The sequence below is a fragment of the Grammomys surdaster genome, unplaced genomic scaffold (genome assembly GCF_004785775.1).
Source record: "Grammomys surdaster isolate TR1022 unplaced genomic scaffold, NIH_TR_1.0 125925, whole genome shotgun sequence".
In the NCBI taxonomy this organism is placed as follows: Eukaryota; Metazoa; Chordata; class Mammalia; order Rodentia; family Muridae; genus Grammomys; species Grammomys surdaster.
This window is the reverse complement of record NW_021620749.1, coordinates 467,558-487,881: the sequence shown is the minus strand read 5'-3', so window position 1 is coordinate 487,881 and position 20,324 is coordinate 467,558. Positions and strand designations below refer to the sequence as shown.

At 46.3% G+C, this 20,324-nt stretch overlaps 1 protein-coding gene across 1 annotated transcript; it reads left to right on the top strand.

Annotated features, from left to right (window-relative positions):
- Positions 1 to 715: 715 nt before the first annotated feature.
- LOC114608536 (interferon-induced GTP-binding protein Mx2) lies at positions 716 to 19,334 on the top strand. Its single transcript, XM_028752508.1, has 15 exons — positions 716 to 770; positions 1,004 to 1,075; positions 2,883 to 3,009; positions 4,830 to 5,022; positions 5,964 to 6,101; positions 6,683 to 6,837; positions 7,103 to 7,241; positions 7,709 to 7,907; positions 10,073 to 10,151; positions 10,560 to 10,682; positions 11,078 to 11,219; positions 14,657 to 14,815; positions 15,284 to 15,360; positions 17,140 to 17,391; positions 18,746 to 19,334. Exons 3-15 carry the CDS (start codon positions 2,911 to 2,913, stop codon positions 18,974 to 18,976), a joined length of 1,986 nt encoding a protein of 661 aa, XP_028608341.1. The 5' UTR covers positions 716 to 770; positions 1,004 to 1,075; positions 2,883 to 2,910; the 3' UTR covers positions 18,977 to 19,334.
- The last annotated feature ends 990 nt before the right edge of the window (positions 19,335 to 20,324 follow it).

Genomic DNA, 20,324 nt, shown 5'->3' with positions numbered 1-20,324 from the left:
CACCACACCCCCATAGAACATATCCCCTATCTCTTTATCTTTTTATAAACACAACAAGAGCCACCAGCATGGACCAGGTGCTAGCTACCAAATCTGCCCTCAGTCTTGGGGCAGAGGTCAAAACCCTGTGACATGGTCTACTCTAAGAGGACCCTAGTGTCTGTCCTGCTAGTTTCCAGGACAAGCAGCCCAGGGAAAGGGCTGCAGCACGCCAGTCCAAGAGCTCTGAGGAAGACAGACACTTACTTCCCTGAGCTGAGGGATGTTCTCTGCAGAGCAGGGCTTTCCTCTGCAGAGTAGGGCAAGGGGCAGCAGATCCCTGAAGGCACCTGTTACCCTCACCAGCCCTGCAGCAGCAGTGTGCTCAGACCTCTAGACCTGCTGTCACAAGGGACCCAGAAGGGCTGGCAGGATCCTGCAGTGATTCCTGGTAAGGTTTGTTTCTGACCCTCCCTAGTGCTGGGATGGTTCTGACAGAAAGCAGGCAGCCATCTGAACTGATGTCCATATAGCATGCCTTGGTGGGCTGGGCCTACAGTATCAATTTCCGAACCTCTGGACCGAGCCAAGGTCCCCCGAGGGTGAGTTTCATTTCTGAGCACAGTGAGTTTCAGTTTCGTTTCTGAGCTCCGTTTGTGTGTGCTGGGGGTTGGCAGCAAGCTCAAGCCTTTTCACTAAGTTTCAATTCTCCTCTGGAAGGGGCGGAGTCAGCACTGTTAAAAGAGCTCTGAGTTCTGGCAGCTGGACACTCTGTTGCCAAGCCAGGAGTGGTGAGTATTGCACGGGATTCTGTGAAGGGATAGAGGATACCTTCTAATGGTTCTTTGTAGACATTGGTGAGCACTGCAGGGCATTTGTTGGTGCTGTTACAATAATGGGGACAGTGACAGTTTGTGTGTGGTGTGGTGGTGGTGGGAAGGCAGTGAGCTCAGTTTGTGTCTGATGTGGTGCTGATGAGAAGGCAGTGACTCAGGCAATCTCAATGTCTATTCTCCCTGGCAAGGGGTGGAGCCAGAAGTGTTTAAAGACACTGGAGCCCAGAAAGCCAAGCACTCAGTCATTAAGCAGGACACTGGTGAGTATCTAGGGGACAATCTGTACCTCAAGGTAAGGATGCCTCTGGGTTCCTTGTGGATCCTGGGGGTCACTGTGGAACATTTCTTGGTGTTATTAAAATAAGGGGGTCAGTAACAACACAGGTGGAGCTTCTAGGCTAGACACAGTGCCCTATCCAGCTGCCGATCCTGGGGGCAGTGTGAAATACTCCTCAAACTGCAATTATCTCTGCTGGGAGGCAGCAGGAGATGGTGGGGGTCCCAGGGCCTCCGGGGTCTGGGGCTAAGGCCTAGATGAGAAGTTCCAGATCCCCTGCTGCCTGGGCTAAGAGTCCATGAGAAATCAGATGGAGATCTCTTGTTAAGGGTTGGAGGAAGCCAGGTGACCCAGGGGCAGGCTTTGAAGTGCAGACAGGAGCCTGCTTTGGAGACCCTGCTGGAAAGGCTGACAGGATCTGTATAGAGAAATGCTTCTGTCCAGGTTCTTCCAGGTCCCTAGACAGGACATGCTCTGGCTGTTCTGAAGCCCTACCTCTGCTCAGAGTGCAGGTGTCCCTTAGACCTTTCATTCTCAAAGGCTCAACTGCAGGGGACATGGAGGGCAGGAACCCTGGAGAGGAAAGGGTTCTTGAGTCTCTCTGTGGCCACTTTAACACCCTGATGGGCCTGGGAAGGTTCCCATTCTTAGCATCTTAGAGTTGTTCTGGACAGGCATGGTGGTGGGTGGTTAGGGTTCTGACAGTGAAAGGAACTGAATTCTACCCCCATGCTGTTCCTGTTTCCACTGGGCTGAGGGTATATCCCCAACAGGGAGCCCTGCCTCAGGGCCTTATTTATTTATTTATTTATTTATTTATTTATTTATTTATTTATTTTAGAATAACTGATAGATGTCACATTGAGTCCACACAAATGTCCACTATGTACTGTAGAGCGGAAACAAGCCAGCCATCCCAAGTACAGCAGGAATGGGCACAGGACACCCCCCGCCCCACACACCTGTTTACTTGTGTGTGCCTGACCCTAACCTTCATGTGAGGCGTGAATCCGCATGACATGTGGTGGTCTCTGTGGGGAAGAGTCAGGAAGTAGAGAGACAGGAGGCAAGGTCCTGCTGGTCTCCTGAAAATTAGAGTTTATCTAGTGCTGGAAGCAGCTTCTACTTGACTGGACTGAGATCTGGATGGGCAGATGCACTCACTTCAGGTGGACAGTACAGCTGGCTACCCAGGGCACTGAATGTGCAGAAATTGGTGTGACCTTTCAGGTTTCTCTCCTTTAGTGATCCACCAAGTCTCAAAAGCGACTCAGGAGAATTATACATGCTTGTGAATTGCAAACCGAACACAGGGTTTAGATCTCAGAAAAGGAAACAAATGGAACAGACTCCTAAGTCCTGTTGGGACTGGTCACTCAGAATCTTTGGTCATGGGACACAAAGCTGGGACCAGTGATATTCCCTGCTTGTGCAGTGAGACTAATCAAGACAGCCATGGACCAATAGATGAGACTCAACTGAATGAAGTGAAGGGGTGTCCACTCTGGAGCCTGGGTCCCCTTTAATATACAGTCTTTCCAAAGCAGGGGAAGGAGAGCTATGTCTGAAGGATTTTTTAGACTAACAGACTCCATGAGTGCCTTTACGATTACTCCCCTTTCATGATTCCCTCCCACAAACAAATGCCTGCCTTTCCAGAAGGACCCCTGGGATGGGATTGGCAGGAAAGACTGGAGGTTGTAATGTTGATATCTTTGGTGTAAATCTTAACCAAGGTCCAGAAAATTGTATTCCAGACCGTTCTAGCTTATAATATTGATTTCCAACAGAGTGCCTAATTGAGAGAAGAAGTAAAAGATGGTTCTTAGCACAGAAGAAAACAGAAGCGTTGATTCAGTCAACTTACCCAGTGACCCACTGCCCAATGGAGAGACTGGCCTAGGAGAGAAAGACAAGGTATGACCCATGTCCATCTGAGGGCTGCTCCTTTATGTCATACCCACTGGAGATGGAGGATGCATCCTGGGGCAGGATGCAGATGTGCCTACTGTTATCTTTGCTTGGGCCAAGGCAAGACCAGTGGCCCTCTCGTGTCCTTCATTGAATGTGTCCAGGATTCCATCGTGCTCTGAAAAAGATGGTATTGTTAAGGACTGGCAGGGCCCTGGACAGTGCTATGCTGTCCTCTGCCCATACCATAGCTGTGTCTCCAGCTACAACCCCTGTTTGGACTCACTGAGACATTACCTCCTGGGAGAAGCCACTTGGTATCTGTTTTCATAGATCTTTGGGGGATGTTTCAGATCTAAACTCATATACGCTCACACTCACATGCTTTGGGGGCAACCATCTATGGTTACTTAGCACAATCTCTAGGGAGATAGGTACTGAGTTTCTGATTTGGGTGTTTTCAGGTCTACAGTAGCAGCCCAGCCTCCGCTAGGGCTGGAGCCATTTCTTTAACAGGCACAGGTGTACTCTGTTAGCAGTACAAGTGAGACTCTTACATCTCCTGGGGGCACAGCTGTTGTCAGCAACAAAGCCCTAAAGGACCTGGTGCTGCAGTACTCGGAACAAGTCCTGGGGTGTAGGATACTGTTGCTAAAATTCTTTCTCTAGGCGAGACAACAGTATATGACCCTCCTTCTAAGGTCCCAAGGACAAACCAAGGTGCGTGCAGTTTAACCAGCATTCACCAGAGGACCAATGTATTTATTAGGCTTCCTGGCAGAGTAATGGGTAAGGAAGACTTCTAAAAAGAAGCTTTCATTTGGGAGACCATCTCAGATCACCCCACAGACAAGAAGTCAAATATGTGATAACCGAGACAAGCTGTAGTAACAACTTTTTGACTGTGATAAGAGTTCCATACCGTAGTGGAGCTACAAGCTGGTCAACATGAGAATAAAGAGAGTTTAGTATAACAAACACCACTGGAGTGATCAATATGAGAATAAAGAGTTTAGTATAATAAACGCCACTGGAGTGATCAATATGAGAATAAAGAGTTTAGTATAATAAACGCCACTGGAGATCTGTGATGTGTGTGCATCTCAAAAGTGGGTAATAACACTTCAGAGTAACCAATAGCTGGGGGTTTGTCAGTATCAAAGCTGGAATCAGAGATGGATAGAATGGGCCTTCAATTACTCCTAACTGAGCAGGCATAACATAAACAGTATATGATCATCTCCCTGGTTGGGCCAGAGGACATACATAGAGTATGTGCCCTGTCATTGGCTCAGCCCAGAACAGCCTGGAGAATTAACCGGTTTTCACAGAGATTACTTCAGCCTTTGTCCAGTTTTTGCCACGACCCTATAAAAACTGTGGACAAGGGAAACTGAATGGCTTTACTTCTGCCTTGGAAACCCATGTTTATCTGTCTATCTATCTATCTATCTATCTATCTATCTATCTATCTATCTTCTCTGGAGATAGTGAATCTGAAGTTACCTTTGCAGGTCCATTACTGGTAATCAGGAGCTTGCTGTACTTTAGGTGCTTGGACCATGCACAACATGGATCCTGTCTTTCATCATCAAGACAGAAGAATCAACATTTTTGATTTCCTCGAATATATTTTGCCTATTTCTCACTGTTTAGGGAATTCTAACAACACATATATTGCTGTTGAACTCTGTTGGCTTTGCTGGAACATCTCCTGTGGTGCATGACCTCACTCTTGCTGGAACATCTCCCGTGGTGCATGACCTCACTCTTGCTGGAACATCTCCTGTGGTGCATGACCTCACTCTTGCTTTCCCCTCATCTAGGATTCTGTGAACAACCTCTGCAGTCAGTATGAGGAGAAGGTGCGACCCTGCATTGACCTCATCGACTCTCTGCGGGCTCTGGGTGTGGAGCAGGACCTGGCCCTGCCTGCCATCGCTGTCATTGGGGACCAGAGTTCAGGGAAAAGCTCTGTGCTGGAAGCACTGTCTGGAGTGGCCCTTCCCAGAGGCAGTGGTGAGAGCTCAGTACCTGTTGCTCTGCTAGGCTGGAGGCCTTGGGACTTCTAGTGTAGAAACAGGTCTTCTCCCAGTTTGGGGACATAGCAGAATAATGGTCAAGGTGCTCTTACTTTTGGGCTTGAGGTGCAGGCTTATAGTTTCTTCTTCCTCTCACAAGGGCACCAGGTTCAGAGTCAGACACTAGGGTTCCACCCATCCAGCTTCTCAAGCCCTCCATCAGCCTACATTGCCTCTTTTTGGGCTCTGTATCTAACAGAGTCACTCCAAGTGTTGGTGCTAAACACATGTAGTGGGGGCAGCTTTCAGTCCATCACACGCTCCCATTGTATATTTGAGAGACACTTGAAATCAGCAGTTTGCAGGAGCTCTGATTGAGTGGGTCAGGTCCCAGACCCTTTCCTTTGAGGTGACTGTTCCCTTCAGAGAAGAGACTGGTGTCCAGGTTAGTGTTGCTGTATAAATTCTATGGCTGAGGCAGTCATTGGACACTCAGGGAGCCAACTGGTTCAAGGACACAGATGAAATGCCATAGACATGACAGGAGTTGATCATAATACAAGGCATGATGAAGTAGCCTGAGGGACACGATGACCAGGATGTGTAGGCTGGTGGGACATGTCAGGTGTGTTAAAGGTTCTACCAAGGTCCCTATGGAGCTGAGAGTGCCAAACTAGGAGGAACCCTCCTAAGGGTTCCATAGCTATCCACCTGAAGTAGTTGGTAGCTTTTACCCCAGATGAATAACCATAACCAGGGTTCTTGTACCCAGAATATAGACCTGAGGTCACCCTGGACAGGCAGCATCAGATGAGACCAGATGTTTTTATTCCCAGCATCTCTGCAGATGAGAGTGTGAAGGTGTGGGCACCTCTAGCCTAAGGCCCCATACTGGTGTGTGCAGCAGACCACTGGATTAACATGGACCTTATCTTATAGGTATTGTCACCAGATGTCCTCTGGTGCTGAAATTGAAGAAACTGAATCAGGGAGAGGAGTGGAGAGGCAAAGTCATCTATGATGACATCGAAGTGGAACTCTCTGATCCTTCACAGGTGGAAGAGGCCATCAACAAAGGTCGGTATCCTGTTTCTCCCTTACCCTCTGACTATCTGTCAACACTATGTCTTGAGTCAGCGGAAAAATGCTGAGTCTTTCTGTCAGGACCTTGTTCCCTTCAAAGCTGCTGTCACCCAGGACCCCTGCACAGAAGAGGCTTCGAATTCCCTCTTTGTGGCTGTGGCACAGTTCCTCACAGAATGCCTTACAGGACGATTTACATTCTATCCTGGATTCAGAGGGTTTTGTCCATGGTCACCTTTTCCTACGATCCTGGGAGGAACATTATTGTGACAAGGACAAGTGGAGCAGACAGGAAACAGAATGTCACAGGAGGGGTCGGAAATAAGACACATGGACCTGTGCCTAATAACCTACTTCTTCGAGCATAATTTCCCCTCCAAAGTATCTAGAAGCTCAAAATATGAGCAGCTGAGGACCAACCCAACTTCTCAGTGGAGGAGCCTATAGGGTCACAGCATAGCCAAGGCATGCTTTCCCAGAATTCTCTGGAATAAGATCCCCCCTCTATCTGCCCTCTAGTCTCCTTATCCCACTGCACTAAGCTTGACCAGGCTATCCTTTTTCCTCCTTTGTAGGTCAGAACTTCATTGCTGGGGCAGGGCTGGGCATCAGTGATAAGCTCATTAGCCTGGATGTCAGCTCCCCACACGTTCCAGACCTGACTCTGATTGACCTGCCTGGAATTACTAGGGTGGCTGTAGGCAACCAGCCTGCAGACATAGGACGCCAGGTGAGACTCCAGACCCTATTCTGACACAGGGTTGCAGGGGTACTGGGGTATGTCCAGGGCTATGTCTAAGAGAGACCTTGTGGAAGTGGGAGTAAGGCTGGATAGCCAGGCTTTACCACGACCGCCATGTTTGATGGAGACAGGGAGACAGATGGCTACAGTCTATGGAGGCTAGGGCCTGAACCCTGAATCAAGTAGATGGTCAGGATCATCTCAATCTTGATCCTGTCTCCATTATTAAGAGTCATCATCTAATTTCTTACAGATCAAGAGACTCATCAGGACATACATCCAAAAGCAGGAGACCATCAACCTGGTGGTAGTCCCCAGCAATGTGGACATTGCTACCACAGAGGCCCTGAGCATGGCTCAGGAGGTGGACCCTGAAGGGGATAGGACCATAGGTAAGGAGAGTGGGAGATAACAGTGGTGTGTGAGTGCAAGTGAGATTCATCTCCTGGATCCAGATGGACCAAGCTCAGGATCCCACTGAGGCTAGGAAAAGGGACCCCCTCATCTCATCTCCCAGGTAGAAAATGCCTGAGGAGCCAGAGGTGGACAAACACGGGGAAGAAATCATATCTGCTGAGACTCATTGGGCCAGGAGCCATGGTAAAGTCCATGGTAGAGTGAAGAATGAACAGCTGTTGTCTGGGTGGTGGCCATGGAGAGGTGCTGAGAAGTCTGCAGATGACAGATGGGCTTCACAAGGCCATGTACAAGTCTCTATGGGTGGGTTTTTACCTTGCATGGGGTTTGTATAGATCATGTCTGCCTCAGCCAGGGATGGGATCCTGGTGGCCTGTGAGAACTGAGCTTCCTGCTGTCTTGGAGCAGTGTGTGTCCTCTGATCTCAATGCCTGTCCTTCAGGGATCTTGACCAAGCCTGATCTGGTGGACAGAGGTGCCGAAGACAAGGTCGTGGATGTGGTCCGGAACTTGGTGTATCATCTGAAGAAGGGCTACATGATAGTCAAGTGCAGGGGTCAGCAGGACATCCAGGAGCAGCTGAGCCTGACTGAGGCTCTTCAGAATGAGCAAATCTTCTTCAAGGAACACCCTCATTTCAGGTGCTAGATCCATTTGCTTTACTACCCTTTCCCTGAGGTTATGTCTAGTAAGCTCTGTTTTCTGGGGCCAGCAAAAAAGAAGACGGATTCTATATTCAGATCCAGTCTGCTAGTTTGTCTTTACTACAGATCTCAGACTTACTATTCAGAGTTATTATTGATGGGTATGTGCTAATTCCTGTCACTGGTTTTGTTTTGTTTGTTTTTGACTTTGCATTTTGAGACAGGGTTTCACAATACAGTTCTGGCTGTCCTGGAATTCACTATGTAGACCAGGCTCACAGAGTGTACTACCATGCATGGCTTTGTTGTTGATTTAATGGTGTTCATTGATTTCTTTTGATAGACTATTGTGTTATTGCATATTTATTTCCCATAAGTTCTTGGATATATTTATCCTTCTCTTCAGATCCCAGTAATTTTTTGAGAATCCTCTGCAAAGCTGTATTAGCAGTCATAAATTCCCTAAATTTGTTTTTATCATGGAAGTTTTTATTTCTCCATCAATTATAGATAGCTTTGCTGAGTATAATAGTCTGGATTGACATTTGTGCTTTTTTCAGAACTTGGAATACATCTTTCCAGGTTTTCTTGGCTTTAAACGTTTCCTTTGTGTGCCAGCCTTTAACACCAGCACTTGGGAGGCAGAGACAGGTGGATCTCTAGGAGCTGGAGGCCAGCCTAGTCTACATAGTGCGTTCTAGGACAGCCAGGATTACATAGAGAGACCCTGGTTCAAAAAATCAAAACAAAGGTTTCCATTCAATTCCCTTTCTATCCTACCATTCAATCACTTCTATGATTGTTATTTTTTGTTTGTTTAAGTAAATTAACCAGTGTAGAAATTGGATCCCTAATAAGAGTAAGCTGCCACAGACAGGAAGAGTTCTAACTTCCTTATGCCTTGTATCCTTAGCATAACAGTGTACTGTGTGAACACAGATGTTGGTAGTATGAGACTAGTATAGCTTCATGCCTTTAAGAGCTCATGGCATAAATCCTGTCTTGAGCCAGGGTGAATCTCCCCACTTTACTTGTTCATCATACATATGCAAATACATGTCAGTCAATTTGTATAAAGACCTGGGTCTATATGTATTGTCTATATTTCTGTGTATTATGCATGTGAGTGTGCATGCATGTACTCATATTGTAGCCTATATGGAAGGGTATGTATACTAATATGTATTATACATGTATATTGCAGGTGTTTTGGGGGTCCTGTTTAGGGTTTAATAATAAAGACACAGTATAGTACAAAACACTGAACAGTACAAGGCTGCTAGTCTGTTTTCTGGGGCAGTCCCTCAGCTAGCTGTCCAGACTGCACCTCTCTTCCCTGCCACTGTGTCTCTATCACCTGGCTCTCTCTGCTGTATCTCTCAGTATTGCTCCTGTTCTTCCTCTGCTTCAGTTCTAGCCTTCGTCTCTTTATTCATCAAGAGTCACACTCCCTTCTCATACAAAAAAAGTTATTAGCAAAGTGGGCTTCCTCACTCTTAGACAGTCAGCAGCAGGCAGGACTGTGTGCTATGCCTGTAGCCAGATTGAGAGCTGCGTGACCTACCCCCTGCAGCTTGCTTTTTTAACATGATAATCTCAGAGAATCATCTTTTTGGGTGGATGAGAAAGTGACAAACGATTACATTTAGAAAGTAAGTATTGTGGACTGTAGAAATGACAAGACCATATATCCTGCCAGCACCTGGCACTGCCAGCGCAGCAATTAACAACTGAGAATACAGGGACGCACCTTCATAGCCAGTTGATAAAATATCTGTGCGATAGGTTACTCCAACACATGTAATGTGTGTGTTTACTCACTTACCACACATGAAAGGATGTGTTGTATGTATACTTGTGTGCGTATGTTCATGTGTATCACACATGGACAGGGATATGTGTGCTATGATAACATAGCTGTAGTTGTGTATGTATGTTTGGTGGAAAGCAGGTTTTACAGGTTTTATTACATGAGCCAAGGGGGATCATTGCAGCCCACTGTAGAACTATCCAAGCTGATTCCCCTGCATCATCCCACAAACCCACCTCTCAGTAGGTATCCCATTCACTGATAGTATCCAAACTGTCCTGACATCCCCACAGCAGGCTGCAGACTTGTTCTCTGGCCAGGTCTGATAGAACCCTCTCTCCTGTTCCCTCAGGGTTCTTCTGGAGGATGGGAAGGCCACAGTGCCCTGCCTGGCAGAAAGACTGACCACCGAACTCATCTCACACATCTGTGTAAGCTATAGAAATCCTGCTTGGAAACAAGAGTTCTTGGCACCTGTTGACTTGTTGAGACAACAAAAGAGTTTAGGAGTCTTGTGTTGTTCCAACTTCCACTGTTTTAGAAGCTACTAGAAGGTGCTTTGTGGCATTTTCCTATATAGAGTTCATGTCTCTGATACAGAAAGCAGTCTCCCTGGGTGGCTCTTTTAGGAACCAGCCATGTACAGTAGACAGGATTATGTTCCAGATGGAGGTGTGGGCAAACCTGGGTGGAAAGAGATGCTTCTCAAGTATTGCTCTGCACCTGGAAAATTGTCTGAATGTTGTCTGTATATCATGATGACTGTGTAGAATAGGCTTGGGGCCTCCTTTGCATTCCAGTCTAAATTTCTATGTTCCTTTCACCTCTTTCCATTCCAGAAATCTCTTCCTTTGTTAGAAAATCAAATCAAGGAAAGTCACCAGAATGCAAGTGAGGAGCTGCAGAAGTATGGTGCAGACATACCAGAAGACGACAGTGAAAAAACTATCTTCCTGATCGAAGTGAGCATAGTCTATGCTTCCAGACATGGTGACTACATCACTCTCTACACAGGAATCTGTCTGGTGCTCTTCAGATCTCCAAAGCTGATGGAAATGTACCCTGCCCATTTAATGTTAAAAAGGGAGTCAGGACAGACCATGGTTGAGTTCAGGGTGGAGCTGGGTGGCATTTTCTTTTATCCACACTGAGAGAAGAGTTCTCCCTGAGGATTTCAAAGGAAGAGGAGTAAGGGAGGTATTTCTTGCTGCAAAAGTCCCTTCTCCTTACTGTTCTGCTGGGCCCACCCACGAGGATGAGGTGGCACTCCTGCCTTCAGAGCACACACATGTCCTTTCACTACTTTATCCCTTGCTTGAAAGATCTCTGCTTATATTGATGTTTTTCTTCTTGACAGAAACTCAATGCTTTTAACCAGGACATCACTACCATAGTACAAGGGGAAGAGAATGTGGGGGAAGGAGAATGTCGCCTATTCACCAGGCTCCGTATCGAGTTCGTGTTGTGGAGTAAGGAAATTGAAAAGAATTTCCAAAGAGGTGAGTATCCTGTTCAATCTGTGTTGGTATCCTTAACAATCTTACACTCCATTGTTATTGACACTAGAAGTTCATCATTCATAGTTCTGGGTGCTAGGAAGTCCCAGGTCAAGGCACCAGAAGATGAGGTGTCTAGTGAGGTCTTCATCTCTGCTTCCATGATGCTCTAGCCTGGTCCTTGTGTGAAGAAGATGAGAATCAGTTTCCTCTGTCCTCTGTTCTGAGAACACGCTTCTCCTCTGTGAGGATGGGGCAGTCATGTCCTTGTCACTTCTTAAAGGCGCACTTTTCAATGCTAATACACTGGAAACGAAGTTCTACTTATGAACTTGGATGATGCATCAGATAAGGACCTGGCAATAGACCAAATTACACATACTACCAAAATCTAACTTGGTGAAACAAAGAGGTTTGGGGGGATTACTTACAGGAATATGGGCGATTACAGGCACAGAAATGACTCAGAGATATGTGTATCCTCAAAGACCGCCCCAGCATAGGTGATTGCCTATGAAATCTAGTGCACACTGCACAGCTTGCAGGCAGCTTAATAGGTTGGAGTTTGTCCTTTCTGGGTAGTTCAATTGGCCTGAACCTTTGCTAAGCAGCTTGATTTGTCTATGCTTCTGCCAGGAAGCCCAGCTTATCTAAGAGTGACTCTCAACAGTCCCTATTGTTTATATACACTTGAGGAGGGGGGCTAGTGAAATTTATCAGTTTCAGGGACTTCCTAAAACCACTCAGTTGTTTACTTCCTGAGTTTAAGCAGTCTCCTAGGAGGTTGTAGTGTTTACTTCCCTTAGGAACATCCTATTTTTTTTCACCTCCTTTTTAACATCTTATGCCTTAGGAGCATCCTTCTAAAATGGAAAGTTTTAATCTTGGAGGAAACTGCTGCCTGTGCAGGGCCTTCAGGCTGGGATGTCTTAATGTGTTTCATTTTGGCAATGAGAAGATAATATAAGTGCTAGCAGCCCTCTACCTCTGCAGTACCCCACATTTCCATCTTTATATCTTCAGAATCTGAAGCAGGAGAACGGTGTTTTAAATCTATTCTTTGATCATATATCAGTGCTGGGATGGCTAAGAGGAAATCCAAGGGACTTTGCCTTCCTTGAAGTTGCTTAATGAAGACATAGAATTGGTTTGAACCATTCAGAGATTCAGACAAATAGCTTCCCTTGGCATGAGTGACAGATATAGAAAGTGGAATGCTCTATCTCATGCAGGCCACATGTGGAATCCGATAGTCCCTTGTGGAGGATATGGTGGGTGGTCAGGTTGGTGCCTTATGAGACACTTATTTAAAGGCTGTGACTTTCCATGTCCTCCCTATGCTCACCACTAAGCCCAGGCAGCTGAAGCTGAACACTGTAGGCTCTACAGTGCGTCTTCACTCCATGAAAGTGCCACTGTCCCATTTCAAAATTCAAGAAGTGTTCGCCACTACATCTATTAGATGGGGGAAGGGGAGGTTAAAGAACAGACTATGAAGCAGCTTTACAACCCCAAGATACCAGAACAAGATCCAGTTAGAAAACAGGCAAAGGATTGTAAAAGGCATTCTGAAAAGAAGATACAAATGAATAATAAAACGCTCAAAAGATGTATGACCAGAGGCCATCAGAAATGCAAATGAAAACACAGAAATAATTCATGTCCCAAGCCCTAGGGAAAGTAGATTCAGAAAGGCAGACACTGCCAGATGCTGGAGAAGAGGCAGGGAAAAAGGAAGCCCTGGTGTAGTGATGGGGAATGTGAAATGGTATAGTTGCTGTGTATTACAGCAGTGAACCCTCAGAGAAGTGAACACACACTGCCTATTTCCACTCCCAGGGGGACTTGGAAAGAAGGCTACAGGAAATAGACAGCATACAAGCCCTTTTGCCTTGACCTGACATTTCTCCCCGTGTCGATAGAGTCTTCTCCTCTAGGTATTTGTGCATTCATGTCAATCCCTGTAAGGATTAGAGACCACACTACCAGACTTGTCTATACTTAGCCAGTACCTTTAAAAACCTCAGCTGCAAATAGTGCCACCTTGAGGTTGCTGGGTGTTTAGGACCACAGCACAAGAGTTTTGAGGAAGGCAGTTCAGCTGTTAGCATCACTCTCAGTGGAGTATTTTAACCCACAGAAAGGCAAAGAAGGAGTAGAGTCACAAGGTACTTGGCTGATGAACCTTGTAGGCAGGATACTGAGTGAAAACCACCAGTCACAAGGGCCTGTGTCCTGTAATTTCATTTCAAAGACACCCAGAATATACATATGGCGCAGACAGAGGCAGAGGACAGGCTTCAGAGTTGGAGATAGAATAAGATGAGGTACCATCTACTGGTAAGAAGAGTGGTTCCAGGGGTAACAGAAACTTCCCAGTACCAAGGGTAAGACTGTAGAGCTTGACTTACAATTCTCTGGATATATTTGATGTCTTGTTTAATGAGGTAAGCTTTCTTTTTAATTAAAAAATATTCTTTGGAGTCTGGAGCAGTGGCACAGTGGCTGTTCTTCTAGAGGATTTGGGTTTGATCTTCAGCACCTACACGCTGACTCACACAACCAACTGTAACTCCAGTCCCAGGAGAGCTGACACTCTCTTCTGGCCTGTGGAGGCACTGTATGCATACTGTGCACACACATACATGCAGGCAAAACACCCAAACACATAAAATGATAAAAACAAAACAATAACAAATACAAACAAACAAAAAACAAATTATCAGTTCATCGCAGAGAAAGCTGGCACCATCTGAGTCTGCTGCCTACTTCCAGTAGAGGTGAGAGGGACTATGTGTTTTGTGTCATGAACAGGGGATCAAGTCACCCTGATGCCTATTTCTCCTGTCATCCCTTGATGAAGGGTGCTTCTCCTCCCACCCAGTTTATGATTTAGTCTAGGGCCCACAGGGCCTGGTGAGCCATATGCTCTGACCCTTCTTTGGTCAAAATCCAGTTGGATTCATAAATCCACATGCTCAGGTCTTTTTGAGGCTGTATTTTCCTCTGGTTTCCACCTGTTGGATTCTGCCATGGTCTCTGGCTCTGATCTTGCCTTTTGCCTTAGCTGAGAAGAGGACTTAAGACTGTATTCATCTCTATAACTCTGAATATTTTTCTTTCTTTCCTTTTTTAAAGATTTATTTATTTATTTTATGTATGTAAGTATACTGTCACTCTCTTTAGACATACAAGGAGAGGGCATCAAATCCTATTACAGATGGTCATGAGCCACCATGCGGTTGCTGAGGATTGAAAATCAGTAACTCTGGGAGAACAGTCAGTGAAGCCATCACTCCAGCCCCCCTAAATATTTTTCAATATGCAGACATTTATTTGCTTCACTTTATCTTGTCAAATTCAGAAAGATCAGAATGAGTTTGTTTAGAAAAATCTGCAAGATGATTTTCGAAACAAGTAGCGGTTACTTCCTATTGTAGGTTATGATGTTTTATATAAAGAAGTCCAGACATTTGAAAAGCAATATCGTGGCCGAGAACTGCCAGGATTTGTGAATTACAAAACATTTGAGAACATCATTAGAAGACAAATCAAAGCCCTGGAAGAACCAGCTATAGAGATGCTGCACACGGTCACTGGTGAGTGCTGCACAGGGTTTCACTGAAGACAGCTTTTGTGGGTCTTAGCCATTTTATTTCTGGGATGGGAACAAAGGCAGTGCTCCACTTCAGAGCTGTCTGGTTCTAGGCCTGTGGGAGGTTTTCTGTGATCCTGGATACTACTGTGGTGTTCAGGAATCCAGTCTATTCTGACATTGTGGGCAGATTTGCTGTCAAAAGACAGAGTCACGAAACCTCCTAGGCCCTTAGCTCAGTTCTGTAGAGAACATGGCCAGAGTCCTTCATGCAAGATGGTGATCACCCTTCTCCTGCAAATATATTATCTCTGGAAACTGGGTGTACTTCTCTCTTCATCGGGCAAAGAGACAATAAAGGGGGAAAAGAGCAGGAGAGCACCCCTCACCTCTGCCCTGGTTTTGCATCTACATAGCGTGAACACATGTTACTCCTTACCACATTAAACTGTTTTTTTCTCTCTTCAATCAGAAATTGTACGAGCTGCCTTTATAAGAGTTTCTGAGAAAAATTTTTGTGAGTTTCTTAACCTCCACAGAACTGCCAAGGTAAAACCAAATGTATTATTTTTAAAGCATAATGAATATAACGGTAGAGAATCGGTGTTTTGGATTGAGATTATATCTGCTTTTCTGTGCTTGTTTGGAAAAGGCTTAGTTTAGTTCCTGCTTGGATTTTAATGATGAGGTTACTGGTGCTGTCTGACTAAAGTCAGAACATAGAGAGGGGAGAGAAGGGAGAGAGGAACAAAGGAGGATTCAGAGATGAATGCTGAAATCCACAAATGAGTACCATGTCAGGGAGGCTCACAGACCCATGTTACAAAGGCACTTCTGACATTGAGTGAAAGATGTCAGATATGGGACCCAAGGGGGACATTAAGATGGATTGTGGGAAGTAAGACATTTATTAGAAAAATTGTTAGTGTTATAGACACACAGCATACCAGTTGCTCTGAGGGAAGTCAAGCCCTAGGGCCCCAGACACTCTTGACAGGGATCTGACGAGGAATGAAGCTCACAGAAAACACACGGGTCCCTTATACGTCTCTGAGGAAGGAGGGATATTTTATAACCCTGTAGACATACTCTCTGATACCCTAGCATGCAGAAGGGAGAGGGATGGGGAAAATGTGACCACAGGTAAGCATCAGACAACCAGCAGTAGTCTTTCAATGTCCTTTGATGTGTGCAATGTGTCTTAGAAAACTTATTTCCCAAAATGAGAAATTCAGGCATCTGAAAGCCTATTGGCTTAGTAGGATAGCTGATGTTCTGTGAATCAGAGGAAAGGGACGCTGAGTTCTTGGGGCCAGAGTAGCAGTCTGGGCTGGATTCCCATCAGTGAGAATGCTGCGTGAAGGCTATCCTCTATGGCTGTCCTTAAAGCCCAGGACATGATGCCCATAGATGACTGGCCTAAAGTGAGCCCTTCTTCTATCCGCACATTCTCTGGTAGAAGCTACTTCCTTCCTGTAGATGTCGAAGCTGCTAAAAAAGCAAGAGTAGCCAGGTCAGAGCTGAGAGTTCACACAGGTCCCAGCCCCTGCCAATCTGTATTCCTTACTTCAGTCCTGGTTGTGACCAAATGCTTAATAGGAACAACTTAATATGAATTTATTTGGGCTCATGGTTTGATGGGAGACAGTTTGTTGTGTCCAGAAAGACAAAGAGGTAGGAATGTGAGCCAGCTGGTCACATTTCTCTGTTCAGAAAGCAGATGAATGCTGAAATTCAGAAGCTCAAACTATAGGATAGCACTGCCCACATTAGAATCAGTTTTCTATCTCATTTAAACACCTCTGGAAATACCTTCTCAGACATGCTTGGATGTAGAATCCTGTGTGATTTGAAATCTAGTCAAGGAGCTGGAGAGGTGATTCAGTAGTTAAGAATGCTTATACTGCTCTTGGAGAGGACTTGGGTTCAGTTCCCAGTACCCACGTCCAGTGGCTCTAGTTCCAGGGGATCCAGTCCCTTTGTCTGGCCTTTGTAGGCACTCGCATGAATACGGTATGTAAACACAAACGTATACAACACACATAAATAAACAAATCTTTAAATCCATTCAAATTGACACTGAAGACTGACCCTTGTGGCAGGGGGCTACTCATACCTGGCTCAGATCTCCCTAGGTTTCCACCTTCAGCTCAGGGAACCTCCGTACAGATGACCTGAGGAGGGGGGAAAGGGACTACTCCCAGGTAATGACTGCCTGTATTTCTGCCAGGTGACTAGATGCTTGTGGATCTGTTGCATGTTCTGTGTTCTTCCTCCATGGTAAGCATTTCTTGGTGACTATTGGCCTGCTTTTCTCTTTCTGTGCAGTCCAAACTTGAAGACATCAGATTAGAACAAGAAACGGAAGCAGAGAAGTTGATCCGGCTTCACTTCCAGATGGAGCAAATCATCTACTGCCAGGACCAAATTTACAGGGGAGCCTTGCAGAAGGTCAGAGCGGAGGAAGCTGAGGAGGAGGAGAAGAAGACGAAGCATGGCACCATCAGTTTCTCTAAGTCCCAAGATTTACAGAATTCCAACATGGCTGAGATCTTCCAGCATCTGAATGCCTACCGCCAGGTAAGTATGTGAACATATTGGAACTGGGTTTTAGGCCATGTGTTCCTTTTGTTTCTGTGTGTCTCTCTGTATAGGGTATAAGTCTGCAAGGGGTTTCAAGACAGCTCTGGCTTACAGCTCTAGGTAAGCCTCTGGGAAATAGTTCAAGTAGAAGCTAGGTCCTGACACCTGTTTGGTGGGGCACACATTACATAACTAGATAACAGCAGGTCCTACTCAATCAGAGCCACAGGGACTTAAAGCATCCATACAGGGGAAGTCTTGGTGACCTTCTCGTGTACAGAACTTTGTCTTAATCACTGGCTGCTAGAAGGCCAGTCTTATCATGTGGCCAAGCCCATTGTTCCTGGGTCCTATGGCCAAGCACATGTAGATAATCAGATTGTTTATCTGTCTCTGGGACTCTTGACAACTCCAGGGACCTCAACTAATGGGGGAGTAGAGGTTTTATCCTTCCTGACTGGCTTTTTTTCTGAGTATAATGCCCTCATTGTCTCTACATGTCATACCGTGAATCAGGGCTTGTCTGCAGACATCATCCCTTCCTTTTGGCCAAGGCCCTCTTCCCACCTAAGGTATCCATGACTGGATATCTTGGGTTACTGTGCCTTCTCTATGCCCCTCACCTGTGCACGCCACTCTTTCCCATTGCTTCTGTCTTCTGCAAGGACATTGAGGGAGGCCTGTATCTGCCTGCATCTTACTTCTCAGAGATGACTTGGGCCACACCCTAGCCATCTGTCCTATGTCCTGACATGACTTGAAGTTTGTGCCCCAACCACGACCAGGTACTTATCGCTTGTCTGGCATCTTCTTACTCTGGTGTCTTGTGACATCCATTTGACCATCTCTAGAAGGCAGTGGTCATGGTATACTTGTATCCTGAAGAAGAAAAATGAGTACCAGAGGAAACCAGCAGCAGATGACTTATAACTTGGAGAGCAACCTGTCTCAGGAGAGACAGGGAGGATTGAGCTGTTAGCTAGGAGAGCAAAAGGGGCAGGTGGAGGCTGACTTCCTTCAGGCAGCTCATTGAAAACTCTGCCTAGTGATGCTAACCTCCTACCGAGAAGCCTGGATCTTAAGGACAGGTGAGCAGTGCTCTCAGCAGAGGGGTCAGCCATTTTGAAATGGAGTTGGGATGTCTCTGTGGACTGTGTTCCATTGAAAATCCATTTGATGGTCAGGAAACGTAGAATCCAGAGTCTAGCTGCCAACTTGGACCTGCTCTGCCAGGACACTGAGGGGCCTGAGGGAAGCCTGTACCTGCCAAGATCTCACTACTCAGAGATGACATGGGAAGCTCAGGCTCCCTGCACCTCTCCCTCAAGCCTTTTGTGTCTCCCTCTACTAGGAGGCTCACAACCGCATTTCCAGCCACATTCCCCTGATCATTCAGTATTTCATCCTGAAGATGTTTGCTGAGCAGCTGCAGAAGGGCATGCTCCAGCTTCTGCAGGACAAGGACTCCTGCAGCTGGCTTCTGAAGGAGAAGAGTGACACCAGTGAGAAGAGGAAATTCCTGAAGGAGCGGCTGGCAAGGCTGGCCCAGGCTCGACGCCGGCTAGCCAAATTCCCTGGTTAAGCTGGCTCTGTCCTTTCCTGTGTCTCCTGGATACTGATTCTGAGACAGAAAGGCTCTTGCTTTTCCTGGTAGCTATACCACCACCCTTTATCCTTTGATAAATGTTAGCACTCAGATTTGAAGGAGCTTTCTGCTCACTCTTGAGATGAGGAAGGGAAAGAGGCTCCCAAAACTCAGCTAGTAGATGGATAGAGGAAGCCACTTTGCTGATAAGACAATGACTTCACCCTGAGTACACTTCCTACCCACCATGTGCTCTACCTTTTAGCACTCTGCCAGGAACAAGTATTTGATGTACAAATGGGCCATGGTGTTGGGAGCTGCCTATTACATTCCTTAATAAATCACTTTTCTTTGACTCAGTTTGAATTGGGGGAAGGGGTTGCACAGGACTGCAGAGGGTGGAGGGCAAATGGGCAAAAGGTTGCCCACTAAAAACCAACCCTCTTGGAATTGGGAACCAAGGAGGGTTTACTTCCTAGGGAGCGCAACAGGTAAAGACAAGCTTGGAAAGACAAACTTTCAAACACATGCATGCTTTGTGTACATGGGCACTGGCCTGCAGGGAATACAAAGCAGTCTCGGTGTGAGCAGAAGCTGTGGGAGATTCTGCATGCACAACTGTGGTAGAAAAACCATCCAGGGTAGTGCCAGATCAGCTAGGGAACCATACCCTCCCTGCAGGAGAGCTGCAGAGTCCCTCCATGACTGGGGCATGAGTAAATGAACCCTAGCCCTCAGACTGACTCTCCCAGAATCCAGCTCCAAATCTACCCAGCACTTCCTGCCTTCAAGTTTAAGAAGCCTTGGTTGCAGGTCACAACACTAGCTGAGGACAGATGCCCAATAGAAGCCTTGACACCAGGTTCACTGAAGCACTGAAGCATCAGGAATGCCAGGCCCAGGAAGGAGATGATGCCCCCAGTAGGGAGGGAGAGGGATAAAGGAGCTGAGGGACATTCTCCAAGAAACATGATGAAGGACATGGGGCACAGTGAGACTTCCAGAAAATCTGACTTCCTCAAAAGCGCCTTGCTCCCTGAGGAGACCAGCTGCATAGCCCACTCTTAGATGGCAGCTGGGCAGTTGACAAGCCACCCTGTGCTCTCCTAACAGATTTCAGCCCACATGTCTTCTGACCTTTGAAACTCTATTATCTCTGACTTTAGGAGGTTCTAGAATATGCTTACAAAGATGCTAGGAAGACAATGGCCACTGTCCATGTGCAATTCCATAGCTTGGGGTGGGTGATACCAATAGGCCTCTCCAAGGCTTACTGACCACTTGTCATTCCTGTGGTCACTGGAGCTCCCAGAGGCTGACTATGAACTGGAGCTTGAAGTGCCCA

Excerpts from the sequence above, each read along its gene's own strand:
- LOC114608536 (XM_028752508.1), top strand. The coding sequence starts at position 2,911 with ATGGTTCTTAGCACAGAAGAAAACAGAAGCGTTGATTCAGTCAACTTA. Across the intron at positions 6,102-6,682 it reads GGAAGAGGCCATCAACAAAG|GTCAGAACTTCATTGCTGGG; the intron begins GTCGGTATCCTG and ends CCTCCTTTGTAG. Across the intron at positions 11,220-14,656 it reads TGAAAAGAATTTCCAAAGAG|GTTATGATGTTTTATATAAA; the intron begins GTGAGTATCCTG and ends TTCCTATTGTAG.